Source organism: Clinocottus analis, unplaced genomic scaffold, assembly GCF_023055335.1.
Source record: "Clinocottus analis isolate CAN_PGR_092001 unplaced genomic scaffold, fCliAna1.0.p SCAF_7, whole genome shotgun sequence".
Classification (NCBI taxonomy): domain Eukaryota; kingdom Metazoa; phylum Chordata; class Actinopteri; order Perciformes; family Cottidae; genus Clinocottus; species Clinocottus analis.
Window position 1 is genome coordinate 19,701,450 of NW_027176229.1, and position 12,682 is coordinate 19,714,131.

The window sequence follows — 12,682 nt, forward strand, 5'->3', positions numbered from 1 at the left end:
ATATGACTCCCGGGCAAGGCCATAAGGAATGAATGGTCGCCCTGCACAGAGGGAAATGTTAGCAGCAGCAGATCAACGCCAGAACACCTTCTGCATAGATCCATAGAGTGGCATATCAAAATAAAACATCAAGCGCTGCAATTTGCCAAGGTTGGAAAAGACCTGGTCCTCATTTTAAGACACACACACAAAACAGCTACTGCTGTAAAGTGCACACACGACAGACGAGAGCAGAACACACACTCAGAACATACAAATGCACACACAGAGCTGCCTCAAAAGAAACCACGTGTTTCAGCTCCCCTCATTGAAAGAGGACACAGCAGTGGAGCGCTGAGGGAGGGGAAAGGGAGGGAGGGAGGAACGGAGAGAGAGTGCAAGAGTGGTAGTGTGAGCACAGGAGGAGAGAGAGGGGTGGAGGGGAAGGGGGTCGGGGGGGAGGCAAGACACAGAGCCGGATTCCAGAGGATCTGGATTGAATTTAACAGCGGGATACGCAACAACTGTATGTCTTCAAGCTGTCACAGGAAGCCCAGGCAGCTCTGCTGGCGGCCCCACGCCTCACGGCAAATACACTTCCCTCACAGGCACAGGAAGTGATGTCACAGGGCCGCACACCAGGATTGGCCTCCACTTCCTGCAGGTTAGTGGAAGGGATGGGGAGAGCAGTATGCTGCTGCAATGCAGCGCAATGGGGAAAAGGAAAAAGGCGGCGGGGAAAGAGGGTGGGGGGGCTTTCATTCTGTGTGACATGCACGACTTGAAGACAGTCCCACACACAAATCATAAATATTAATAAAAAGACAAGACACAGAGGAGCTATATGTCAAAGTGAATTATCTTTGAGAAAAAATGATCTCAGTGTCGAAAAGGACCTGGCTTGTTTTTTGTTTGGAGTTTTCATAAATCCTGGCCAAGAATTTTGTTTTTATAATTCCCTAGTTCCTTATCTTCGTTTTTTTTGCCATTTTCCTGCCAAGGAATGCAGCAATGCATGTATGTTGTTTCTTTGAGGTGGCACTAAACTAAAAACAGAGCGCAGAGCCTCGCTGAAGCTTCCTCTGGACCTCTTCAAAGCCTTCGCTGCTCCTTAGCTCGACTTGTGCCGTTGTTGGACGTCAACACACTGCCGACAGGACTCACTTCCACAGCTGAACTTTGTCAGGAGATTATGATAACTGTGTGTACAGGAGTGATGAAATATGGGGTGCTTTACTACCCAAAAAAGTAATGTGCTGCACTGAAAGCACTGGACAGCAAAAATGTTAATGTTGAAATAAATAAAGCATCATTTAGCTGAATAGTGAGACCAAGTCAAAATATGCAAATACTTTTTCGAAATCCATTCAGTTACATTTTGACAATTCAAAATATTTGTCTTTACCACATGACTACAAAATCCAGGGAAATTATTTATAGCCCCGTTGGGGCCGGCATGAGTTTCTATGTTGTGCACAGATTTCTTTCAGCCTTCCAACGTCTGAAACGATGAACTGTGTCTGGAATCACTAACAAACTCAAAAGGCATGATGCTAAGGGAAGATGTCTCACTGTCAAGGCGCTGCACACGCACACACACAGAACTACAGAGTGTGAGAAATGGTTTAAACGAAGAGTTAATAGGTTTTTCAGAGGCAGGCTGCAGCCCCAGTGAGAGCTTTAAATTCCTGGGCTTGGTAAACTCATCACCGAAAGGAGATGAAGACAGACATAGGGAGAAAGAGAAAAAGCCGGGATGGAGAGGGGAGGGGCGGTGTTTAAGCCGGGGTGTGGCTCCTCCAGCCTCAATCCCATTGGTCAAAACACACAAACATACATGCACACAGGAAAAGGGAGAAAGCAGTTTTAACACCGGTGTCTATATCCTCAGATAGCAGTCCTTGTAAAACAGTTTTAATGGTGGGAATAACCGACGCAGACTTAAATCCTACACATACCAGGTTGAAGTTGATGGGCTTCTCCCTGCGTCCTGTCTGCACCAACAGCTTGTATGCCAGAACGCCGTCATCGGAGCCATTCCTGTAGCTGTTGTAAGTGATGCGGCCGGCCTCCCAGTCCTTGTCAAACGCCTGCTGGAGACCTGCAGGAAAACCACAACAAAACAGATTGGTTAGATGTGGATGTTTGGGAAAGGTTACATGCCCTGTTATCTTCATTCTTCCTCTGTACCGCACTCATAAAGCGGAGTTCAAAAAGAACAACAACACACAACAACCCAGCATGGCACAAGATGGTATAACACAACACTGCAACCTAACCCTAACCCTATAATAAGCCTGATTGATTTAATATAGTAACTTGGTTTCATTCTCAACCACCAAACAAGACTTCAAAAGCCCCTCCCCACCCCCAAAAAAATGCTGCTTTTGATTCAAAGCCATCATTAGGGAATATATCAGTAACATATGTCTACTTTCCTATAGTACTCTGTAATCCATATGTGTATCACTCTCCCCCTCTCGGCTCTCCCCCAAGGCTCATGCTGTGGTCCGTCTGTGGGAGATGTTGTTTTGGGTCTCGTTCAGAGGCCTGTCTGGCTCCAATTTGTCCCACCATTGCAGAGAGCAATATCAGACACAGTTCTCTCTCTTTCTCTCTCACCCGCACACTCTCTGTGTGGTTCCCAGCCGGCTCACATCACACACACACACACGCACACAGACACACACACACACACACACACACAGACTCACACAATGTGGTTTACCGTTACGGGCAAGTCAGCGCTTCCTCGCTGAAAATTAAGCCATTCTCGGATTTGGGTTGACATGTGGAAGATAATGTTCTTGTCCAGGGGCAGTCGGTGCCCGGCATACAACCGGCAACCCATCCAAAGGTGAATCCTGCCATCCTACTACATGAATTCAGGGTCCCTGGGTGCTTGTTTTACGCCAAATATTTCAGATTTTTGATGAATAGATCATTATGAAAAATTGACAAACGCTAGTAGGAGCAGTGCTAATATGAGTTGGATGAGTGTCAGTTTGCGCTGCAGACATCATCTTCACTGCCAAAAGGTTCTCACATTCTGTGTATTGCCTGAGGCCAACTCTAAAAACACGCCCTCCCACATCGTCTTCCTCCGTCAGCCCCACTTACGGACGATACAAGTGACTTTAATCAGGCTACTGTCAGTGTCCATTTTGAAATCCCGCCCACTTCTGAACTCCTGCCCAACATCTTGTTTCCTGCAGCTTTATGTCAAAACACAGACGAAAACTATGCTCTCAAGACTGTTTCAAGAGGAAGTAAATTATTCCCATGCCTGAACTTGAATAGGGATGTTAAACGAGGCATTAATAACAAAATCATCTGTGACATTAGTAATAGGGAAAATATAACGACAAATCCTACTGCTGCATCCGACACAAAGAGAGGTTGTTTTTTTTTGTTTTTTTTTTACCTTGCAGCCATTCCCTGAAGTAGTGGAGCCACATACGGGGCAGCTGCCCGTTGTCCTCCTTCAGCACGTAGCGGATGGTGTGGAACCTCTGGTGGAGCTGGTGCAGCAGAGGCTGCTTCTGGGCGTATTCGGCCCGCTGCGTCACCACGTACATGTTGTAGAAGGAGAAGAACTTGAACTGGGCACCGATGAAGTCGTACTCGCTGGTCTCTCTGGGCACGATGTCCGTCAACTCCAGGCCGTCCCTCACCTGGGTGGTCCCGTAGAGACTGACTACCAGCAGGCAGAGGAACAGCACAATCACCACCACCTGAACACACACACACACACACACACACAGAGGGAGGAAGAGGATCATCAGTCAATTACTGCTCAAACCATGTTGCGTATTCTGAACGAGGGAGGAGCAAACTTGTGGATATGGTGCATATTCTAAAAAGGTGGACGTGAGCAACATATTCCAAAAGCTCACCAGAAAAAAATGAAAGCCCGCATTTAAATTAGCGCTAAAATCTCCCTCACATGGCCAGAACAACACAAGCAGTCAGATGATTGGAGGGATTTTAAATAACTCCGAGGTTAGCCAAAGACGAACATTACAATTATGATCAAAAGTGGTTGTAAACAGCCCGGTTCAACTTTGAGCTACAGCGCACACACAGTTTCGTTGGCCAAGAAAAGACAATAAGAACAGCTTTTTTGATTCAGTTATTCAACAATAAGGGGCGTCTTGGATTCAGGCATCAGAGGAGCGCTTGAAGCCATTTGGCAATATGGTGAAACATCTGACAGTGTGATGAAAAGACCAAGATTCTCTAATAATGTCAATTACAGGCCACCAGATGAGTTCAGCCCTGGAAGGCCTTCATATGACTGGCCACCCACTCGACTGAGGTCAGACTGTGTGTGTGTGTGTGTGTGCTTGTATGTGACTCAGATAGACCACAACCAGCCCAGACTTCCTCCTATTATTCGCTCTGGTGACTAATCTTCCCTTTCAAATTATCACCGCGGCAAGTCAGCGCGAAACACGCTCTCCCCTCACACAGAAGCCTCCACGGAGACGCTGCACTCACCTTGGTGGTGGGCTGCAGAAGGAACGGAGCGTAGTGCCTCTCCGCGAACGAGGACAGCGTCCAGCGGGAGCAGGGAGGGTCGAGGCAGCGCAGGCCCAGCGAGCCCTCGCCGTACTGGGACAGCAGGTCCCGCGTGGAGCTGTTGTTCTCCGGGCCCTGGCCGGTCGATGAGGCCGGATCGCCCTGAGGAGCTGAGCTGGCACTTGAAGTCGGGGCAGCAGGAGCAGGAGGAGGAGGAGGAGGAGCAGGGTGATGATGTGAGAAGGTGGCAGAACCTCGAGATCCCCCGTTACCTCGGCTCCCGCTGTTGCTGCTGTTGTTGTTATTGTTGTTATTGCCGTGATTGCCGCCGCCGCCGCTGGCGTGGCTGCTGTAATAGTCATTGCCGGGGTTGCTCCGCGTCGGAGCCGGGTTCATGGGCTGCACAGAGATCTGGGATCTGGGCTCGGCCGTGGTGTAGAAGGCCTGAGTCCGGGGGTCGTACTCCGTCCTGAGCTGCACCGTGGACTGCATGGTGATTTGGGTCTGCTGGGCAAAACCATGGCTGCTGTAGGAGGGAGGGGGGCTGCTGTAGCTCGGGGGAGGCGTGCGGTACAAAGGGGGAGGGGTACGGTAGGAGGGGGGGGGGCTGTAGCGACTCCCGTCCGCCCCGTCCAGGTACGCATGGGGCTCGATCTGGATCACACGATTGGCACACGGGCTAAAGCGATAAAGACAGTGGAAAAATGTCAAGACTGGAAGCATTCACAGTTATGGTATTCTATAATAGTACGTCGAAAGATTGATTCATTTCCAAGATTAACCGCCTTAGCGGTCTCTTATCTGCGCATAGTATAATAACACTTGTTTTTCCTCTCTGCCAACGGCATGAAATATAGAGCTGAGATCCAACAAGGGAATTTAATAGTGTGTGTGTAGATCCATATGACCGCTGTGCCAACAAGCATGCCCAGACTGGCAGACTGGTTCAGTTTAATAAAGACTGTGACAGATAAACACAGTGAAACAACCGAAGCAGCCAGACAGAAACAGACAACTTAAGCAGTAATTAGGCTGTGACAGAGAGGGATTAAGGTGACGATAACTCAAGAGATAACGGAGTGTTAGAGTCCTTCATTGTCGGATCGCAGATCAGAGGAACTCATAAAAAGGAAGAATTAACCAACAGGAGCGCCCGTTTACCGTCATCAGATGAAAGAACGTCTTTGTGTGTGTGTGTGTGTGTGTGTGTGTGTATGTGTGTGTGTCCGGAGGTGTGTGCACACACCTGTAGAAGCAGCAGAAAATGTCGAAGCGCCTGTCTTCGCGTCGGTAGAGGTCCATGCTGAGGATGGCGGGGAAGATGAGCAGCACCATGGCAAAGTTGAACACCACCACCACTGCAGCCTGCAAGAGACACGGGAAGCAGTATGTGAGCTTGTGAGCAGAGCTTTTATAACAACAAAAAATACGGGATTAGGAATTTGTATACAGTTAGAGAAGTGATGACGTGGACAAAGAAGGTACACACGGAGAAGACCGGGGCTTTAAAAGATTAAAATCTAATGGAAATGAAAATTAAGTAGAAGATTATTTTTTTTTTAGCGATATAATCCCGAGGTTGAACTGTAATTAACTGAAAGGAATTTCTCAATAATTATCTCTGCATCTCCATTCATGCACAAGTTCCAAGTTGCAAAAATGATTGTCGACTGTGAAGATGTCATAAGCCTAAAATACACGCACCTTGAAACAACGCAACCTCGACAAACTGCCGTCGAAGGCAAACCAATGCCTTTCAACACAGTGTTCAATTCCTCGCAGGACAAACACACAGAGTGTGCGGAGAAAAAAAAAGCGAGGCTTGTGTGAGTGTAATAGAAGCCAGTGCAGTGTTGTGGTTAAGTATTTGAAGGTGGTGCATCGGACCCGATGGTGGGGGTTGGGGTTAGGTTGGGGCCCTGCCCAGAGTGCAATCTGGATCTTGCGTAGTTGCCAGACCACTACTTGCACGCACACACGCACACACACACACACACAATCCTGTGTGTGTGTGCCAGACCACCCAAGGAGCCAGAGGCCCGCGGGGGCCTGAGGTGATGAGCAGGCGCTGCGGCTGTGCAGACAACACACACCCCTTGCACACACACACACACACACACAGACACATCTATTGCCATCTCAAAAAAAAAACGGTGAAGCCTCCTACTTCAACCACACCTTAACACCAACCAGACACAGACACACACACACACACACACACACACACATCCTCGCCCTCCCTCATTCCTCAGCTATCAACTCAGTCAACAAGAGAGAGGAATAATGTGAGAGAAGGAAGCTTCTGTAAGTAGAGTAAGAACAATGCATTCTCAATTGGCCAGACAGATACAGTACAACTCCACTCACTATTACACACACACACACACACACACACAGTGACCGCTAGCTGACCCGGGAGTGGGGAGATGTTTCATCACATCTGTCCTCACTGCAGGAACATGTGTGTGCGTGTGTGTTCCTGAATGTTTTTTCGTGTTGTTATCTAGACAAGATTCCACTTTTCTTCTTCTTCTTTTTTCTTCTTTCATCCTAGTGATGGAAGGAAGCGAGCGAGAGACATAACGGAGGGGGAAAGAGAGAGAGGTGAATCCATGGAGGAGTCGACCGCAGGAAGTGATTAATGCTGATAAAGAGACTCACACGCACATACTAAAACACACATCTCCACGAGGCAGAGAGATGACTACCGCTGATTGCGGTTGTGTGATGTGTGTGTGTGTGTGTGTGTGTGTGTGTGTGTTCCAGAATAAAAGATGGGTATCGGCATGATCGTCTGCCTCACTGCAAAGTCTGCCCCTCTCCCAGTCACAAAACCACAAGTGTAAAGTATGCATGCTATGCGCATCTGTGCGTGTCCTTTATGAATGCGCGTGTGTGCATGTGTGCCTGTCTCCAAGTGTGTGTGTGTGTGTGTTTGTGTGCATGAGACGAGGCTGCATGGATTAGACCCATGGGGTAAATGGATCATGTTTGACAGACTCGCTGTACTAAAGCCATCTATCCACACATGCTAATATTGTACTCACTGTGGCGACATCTTGCCTCACTCGCGTGTGTGTGTTTGTGTGAGAGAAAGAGAGAGAGAGAGAGAGAGAGAGTAAGTAGGACAGGGCTGTACTGTATGCTGTACGTATAGCTGAATTTGACCCAACTGCAAATAATTGCAAACATGTATTCGTCAACACTACTCCTCATACCAGTGTGTTGAAATCGTCTATTGAATGCCTTAGATGTGTACCTTTGTTTGTCCGAGCACTTTAGATGCTGCTACCTCACAAATTTTGCTTTCTTCTGAGGTTTTTCCCATAAAGCCTCTCAGATTGAACTGCACAATTAATGAATTCACAATTATTGATACGATTTTTGCAGCGACTGTTAGAGGCATCTTGTCCCGGTTTTCACTATTCTGGTGATGTCTATAATTACTGACAGATGTTAGAGAAGTCAGAGCTCCCCGCTGGATCCCCCCCTTCCACACCCACACCCACACACACACACACACACACACACACACACAGAAAACAGCTAGACCATTGCTTTCTAAACCTCCCACACAGGTACTACAACTCACACATGCACATGAGAGTGAGGATATGCAAGTACACACACACACACACACATACACGCCAAAGGGATTTGGTTACAGCCGCAATCTGGACAGACACCGGGCCCACCACTAAACAGCCTCAAAAAGGGAGGCAGGGGGCTGGATGGATTTAACAAAACACACACAAAACACACACACACACTTTCAGTTTGATGAAAGAAATCAATAAAACAACTGTCTGGTGAAATCTGGAGTCAATGAGGACTGGAACAGGACTATTAGTGAGGGGAGGGGGGGGCCCACACAACTCTCTCTCACAGACACACACACATACACACACACAGACATATACCTGTAGAGAAAAGGCTCTGAGCGCTGGGATGGGGATGAGGGCTGCCATGAAGAAAGCTGTGACATTACTGATGGAGGTGAGAGCCACGCTGGCCCCGGTCCGCTTCAGACACTCACCTGTACGGTCCTGAGAGACAGAGACAAGACAGGTGGATGAAAGGAAGCACCGTGAAACTTGACTCTTTTGATCAGGTTGTCGCCGAAAGGCAAACGTGTAATACTTGAGATTATGTACAATTATCATAACGCTGATATGACTGACAGTGATTGCGATGTTTCCCGAAGCCCTCAAGTGCTCTTAAATAAGCCACCTGGGCCCGTCTACTTCTGTTTGAAGAAGAACGATAAAAGTAGAAAGAAATGGCCGCCGCTCAAAACAAATACATTCTTTGTGTAATCAAGACTGTTAGTTGATTGGCTGCGCGCACACACACACACACACACACCGGGTTTGGCGGCAATTGTGTGAAGATTTGAGGGACATGCAGGACCACACAAGGAGTGTCTGCAGGCGTGTGCATCTTTGTGTGTGTGTGTGTGTGTGTGTGTGTTTCAGACGGGAGAGATCGGGTTCAGCTCTGTTTAGTTTTCATCTCAGCCACACAAAGGAAGTCGGGGGATGAGGGATGCAACGCTGGAAGGGGAGGAAAGCAGGGGAAAACAAAAACAAGCAAATACATGCCTGTGTTTTCCCCCTCTGGAGATGAAAAGCTATCCTGCACAGACACACACAAAACCCACATGAGGTATTTATAGAAATATTCGCTTTATTTACAGGTTTTCCGCAAGTTTTTTTCCCCCCGTCTTTTAGCGTGTTTAATTCTGTACGTGCCTCTGTCTGCTTGACAGGACAATTATTTCCCATATTGAATATGGAGCATGTCTTAGATAAGCAGGCTGAGTGTGTGGCTCATGCGGCAGGCTGTTAGATGCTACATCACAGGCACCGACAGGCTTTTACACACATTCCTCCGTGGAGGAGATAAGACAGCACAGGGGTTGGAAACCTCACCTCGAACGGGATCCTCTTGTTCTGTCCGGTCTCACTGAAGGCATGAGCGAGGAGGAAGACATCATCCACACCAACACCCAGAGCCAAGAAGGGGAGCACCTGTAGCACACACACAAACACACACACACACACACACACGTCATGAGCTGCATGAGCCACAAGGAGGAACTGCGGCCGCTGCAACCGCGTGGACGGATTGTGACGTGTTGTACGAATTTCTCTCATTTTGAGTCTTTTCGGGGGAGCTACAACCTAAATGGAGCCAAAACCATGCGTCATCATAGACAATATTTCATATCCTGTAGAACCAAAGGGGTTACCTGTGTGGTGGCAGCATTGAAGGAGATGCCCAGGAGAGAGCAGAGGCCCAGGCCAGCCGCCACAGACAATGTCACCAGCAGGACGCCCGCCAGCCCGACAGCCCCCTGAGACTTGGCACAGTCCCATCGTAGCATGGTCAGACACGCATAGGCCAGCTGGGAACAGCAAACAAGGAGTCCATTTATCAGCCAGTCATTAAACGTCTGCCCTCCTCTTTTAACTTCGCTTCAATCCAAGCCTTGACGTCGCTTGCCCAGAAGCTGCTCATAAAATAGATGTATGTATTGAGTCTTTTTTTTTTTTTCTTTTCGGGCTGTGTCCTCACCATCAACAGGTACCCACTGGCCACACGGATGACACTGACGTCGGAGAAGGACTTGAGGATATCTTCCAGAGTGGTGCTGGTGAAAGACAAGACCTTCTGAGACGAGTTCGCTGCCACACTCTGTAGCACCGCCTGGGGGGGGGGGGGAGAAAGAGCGAGAGAGACAAACAGAAAAGGGGCGATAGAAAGGAAAAGCAACATTAATAACTATTGAGAAACAGGAAGTAAATCAATAAGGAAGAGTAGATGCTCTTTGAACAAACTTCCAAGTGCAATGAAAAAGATTTGGAACAACGAGCTTGAACCGGCTGCTTGTGAATGAATAAAATACATCCCACAAAAAAAAATGAAATTCTGCTTTCTGTGTTTGCTCCCCCACAGTGCAGCAGCAGCAGCAGCAGCAGCAGTAGCAGCAGCAGCCGCCCGGTAATCACTCCAGTTCAGGTTCAATGACCACACAGCCATAACTTCCTGATTTAAACGGTTTGTTAAGATATTGTGTTCTTTTATAATGAGCTCCTGCTTTCGTTTTCTCTCTCCGAGTTTTCTTTTCGGAGTGCAAGTCTCTGCAGAAGAAAATATTACCACTGCCACGTTTCTCCCTCAAGTCACCAGCTCAAATTTGCACACATTCTACATGGATAACTGATGCTTACAAACTGCCCGGCTTCCATGAGCAAATAACGCACCTTATATGTGTACTACTGAGAGAAAGCGTCTCACTGATTCAACAAAAGTAGCACCTCAGATGACAGCCAAACGGCGCCGGCAGTCTGTTCTCCAGCCCGTTTGACAAAGAACATGGAGCATACAGTATGTCTCAAGGTATAGGTCTCAAAGTAAATCTCGCTCTCTGTGTCTTTGAAGACAACAAAGACAAATCGCCGCCCTGAATAATGAGCTCTGCCTCGGTTGGTATTCGGAGGAATCTGCAGACAGTACCATGACCCATCCTCTCCCTCTCTCGTTATCTCAAGGCAGACAGATGGCTTCAACATTGAACTGCAGTTACTGCTCAGTGGGGAGCAATGCTGGCTGACACACATTAGGAAACACACAATAGATCACACAAACACACACACAGGCGCGCACACACACACACACACTCGCAGCCACGTGTGAATTCACACATGTGTCAGGCGCATACCTACATGCATGCACATAGTATTCACACGGGCACGCCTAACCGTGAGTAATGCACGCCGCTATAAGACAGACATTTGTCATCTTTTTACTACTTTTTTTTCTTCTTCTCAATGATTGCCATTGATAAAAGCGCCGTATTCAAAGAAACGATCACGCCTCTTTTCTCGCTATCTGTGTTCTCCAGGCCCCAAGACGAATGCACACACACACACAGACACACACAACACACACACACACACACACACACACAAGGTCACACCATGTCGAACAGAGGTTGGGGGGCCCCCAAAACAAAGACCAGATGATGTCACACATGAGCCACCAATGGGGCCACAGCTGGGAAAGCGATTGTGTGTAACCGTTTTGAGTGTGTTTGCATGTGTGTTTGTGCGCGCGTTAGAGAGAGTAAGAGCGAGAGAGAGAGAGAGAGAGAGAGAGAGAGCAATCCAGCACTCCCTTAATGTATTCCAGACACGTTCACCCTGTTGCTCTATTGCTCCTCTCTGAGCATTAAGAAGGAAGCTTTAGCCTTTTACCACACACCAACAGTGGTTCTAGTATCTGTCAGGGGCCCGGGCTTTGGACGGGGCCTTTCCATGTTCACCTGTATCCGGACGTTGATTTACGATGTGGTCATAGAGGATTCGAGGTAGATTTCTTTTCTCTTTCGGTGCCCTCTTTTTTTGGATCTCATCTCGGAGTGCTTTGGCCCTTACCTCAGAGTATTTCCTCTGCCAGGCTTCGAGGATAGCTGCAGCCTTTTCTTCATTCCAGTTGATGTGGGAAACCTCCTCGTAGCCCCGAAAGTGCTCAAACATCTGCTTGGGAGTCATCAGCTGGAACATGGTCTGTAAGGCCTGGGCACTGGAGGAGGAGGGAAGGAGAGAGGAAAAGATGGAAAGGACGAAAGGGGGAGAAGAAACAGACGGAGGTCAATGGCAGATTCATTTTTACACGAGATATCGGCGAGGCGATGAGCTGGCTTCTGGAGCGTGCAAGTGATCTAGATAATAATACAGATAATAACAAAGACACCAATAAAATAGAAATGTGTTCTTATGCATGTTTCTGTCCAAAACAAACTGCCCCTATGCTCCAAGATGGTCGCCCTCAGATTAAAAGCTCAAACCTGCATCACGGCTAATATCCTCTTGCAATGATGTGGAATGGCAACAGGAGCCATGACACAAATATAAAGTTGCTACTAGACATAAACAGTGACCTTGTTTTCCATTCGGCGTGTCTGACCCAACACGCCAGGTCCATATCTTATCTCATCTCTTCTCTATTCCAAACCAGACTGAGAAGTTGGATGGCACAAATGTGGTTTTTTTTTGTGGTTCTTTTCTGGATTTGATAGTGACAAAGGAAGTGCCAGGTCCCATTGAAACGGGTATCTGGTCCTAATCTGCAAGATTCCTGATCATGTTCTGACAGATTTGAACAGGGCCGTGAGATC

General features: G+C 47.9%; 1 protein-coding gene across 3 annotated transcripts in view; it reads right to left on the reverse strand.

Moving 5' to 3' along the window:
• Positions 1 to 12,682, reverse strand: part of ptch1 (patched 1) — a 54,810-nt gene that overhangs the window by 21,208 nt on the left and 20,920 nt on the right. For all 3 annotated transcript variants that reach the window (XR_011080209.1, XM_068605112.1, XM_068605113.1), the window contains exons 8-16: positions 11,940 to 12,087; positions 10,078 to 10,209; positions 9,752 to 9,907; positions 9,432 to 9,530; positions 8,421 to 8,546; positions 5,747 to 5,865; positions 4,480 to 5,179; positions 3,404 to 3,713; positions 1,938 to 2,080 (exon numbers count right to left, since the gene is read on the reverse strand). Coding sequence is in view for 2 of the 3 variants with exons in the window: in XM_068605112.1 (XP_068461213.1) it covers positions 1,938 to 2,080; positions 3,404 to 3,713; positions 4,480 to 5,179; positions 5,747 to 5,865; positions 8,421 to 8,546; positions 9,432 to 9,530; positions 9,752 to 9,907; positions 10,078 to 10,209; positions 11,940 to 12,087 (1,933 nt within the window). In the remaining variant the exon portion in view is untranslated. The remainder of the gene's footprint in view (positions 1 to 1,937; positions 2,081 to 3,403; positions 3,714 to 4,479; positions 5,180 to 5,746; positions 5,866 to 8,420; positions 8,547 to 9,431; positions 9,531 to 9,751; positions 9,908 to 10,077; positions 10,210 to 11,939; positions 12,088 to 12,682) is intronic.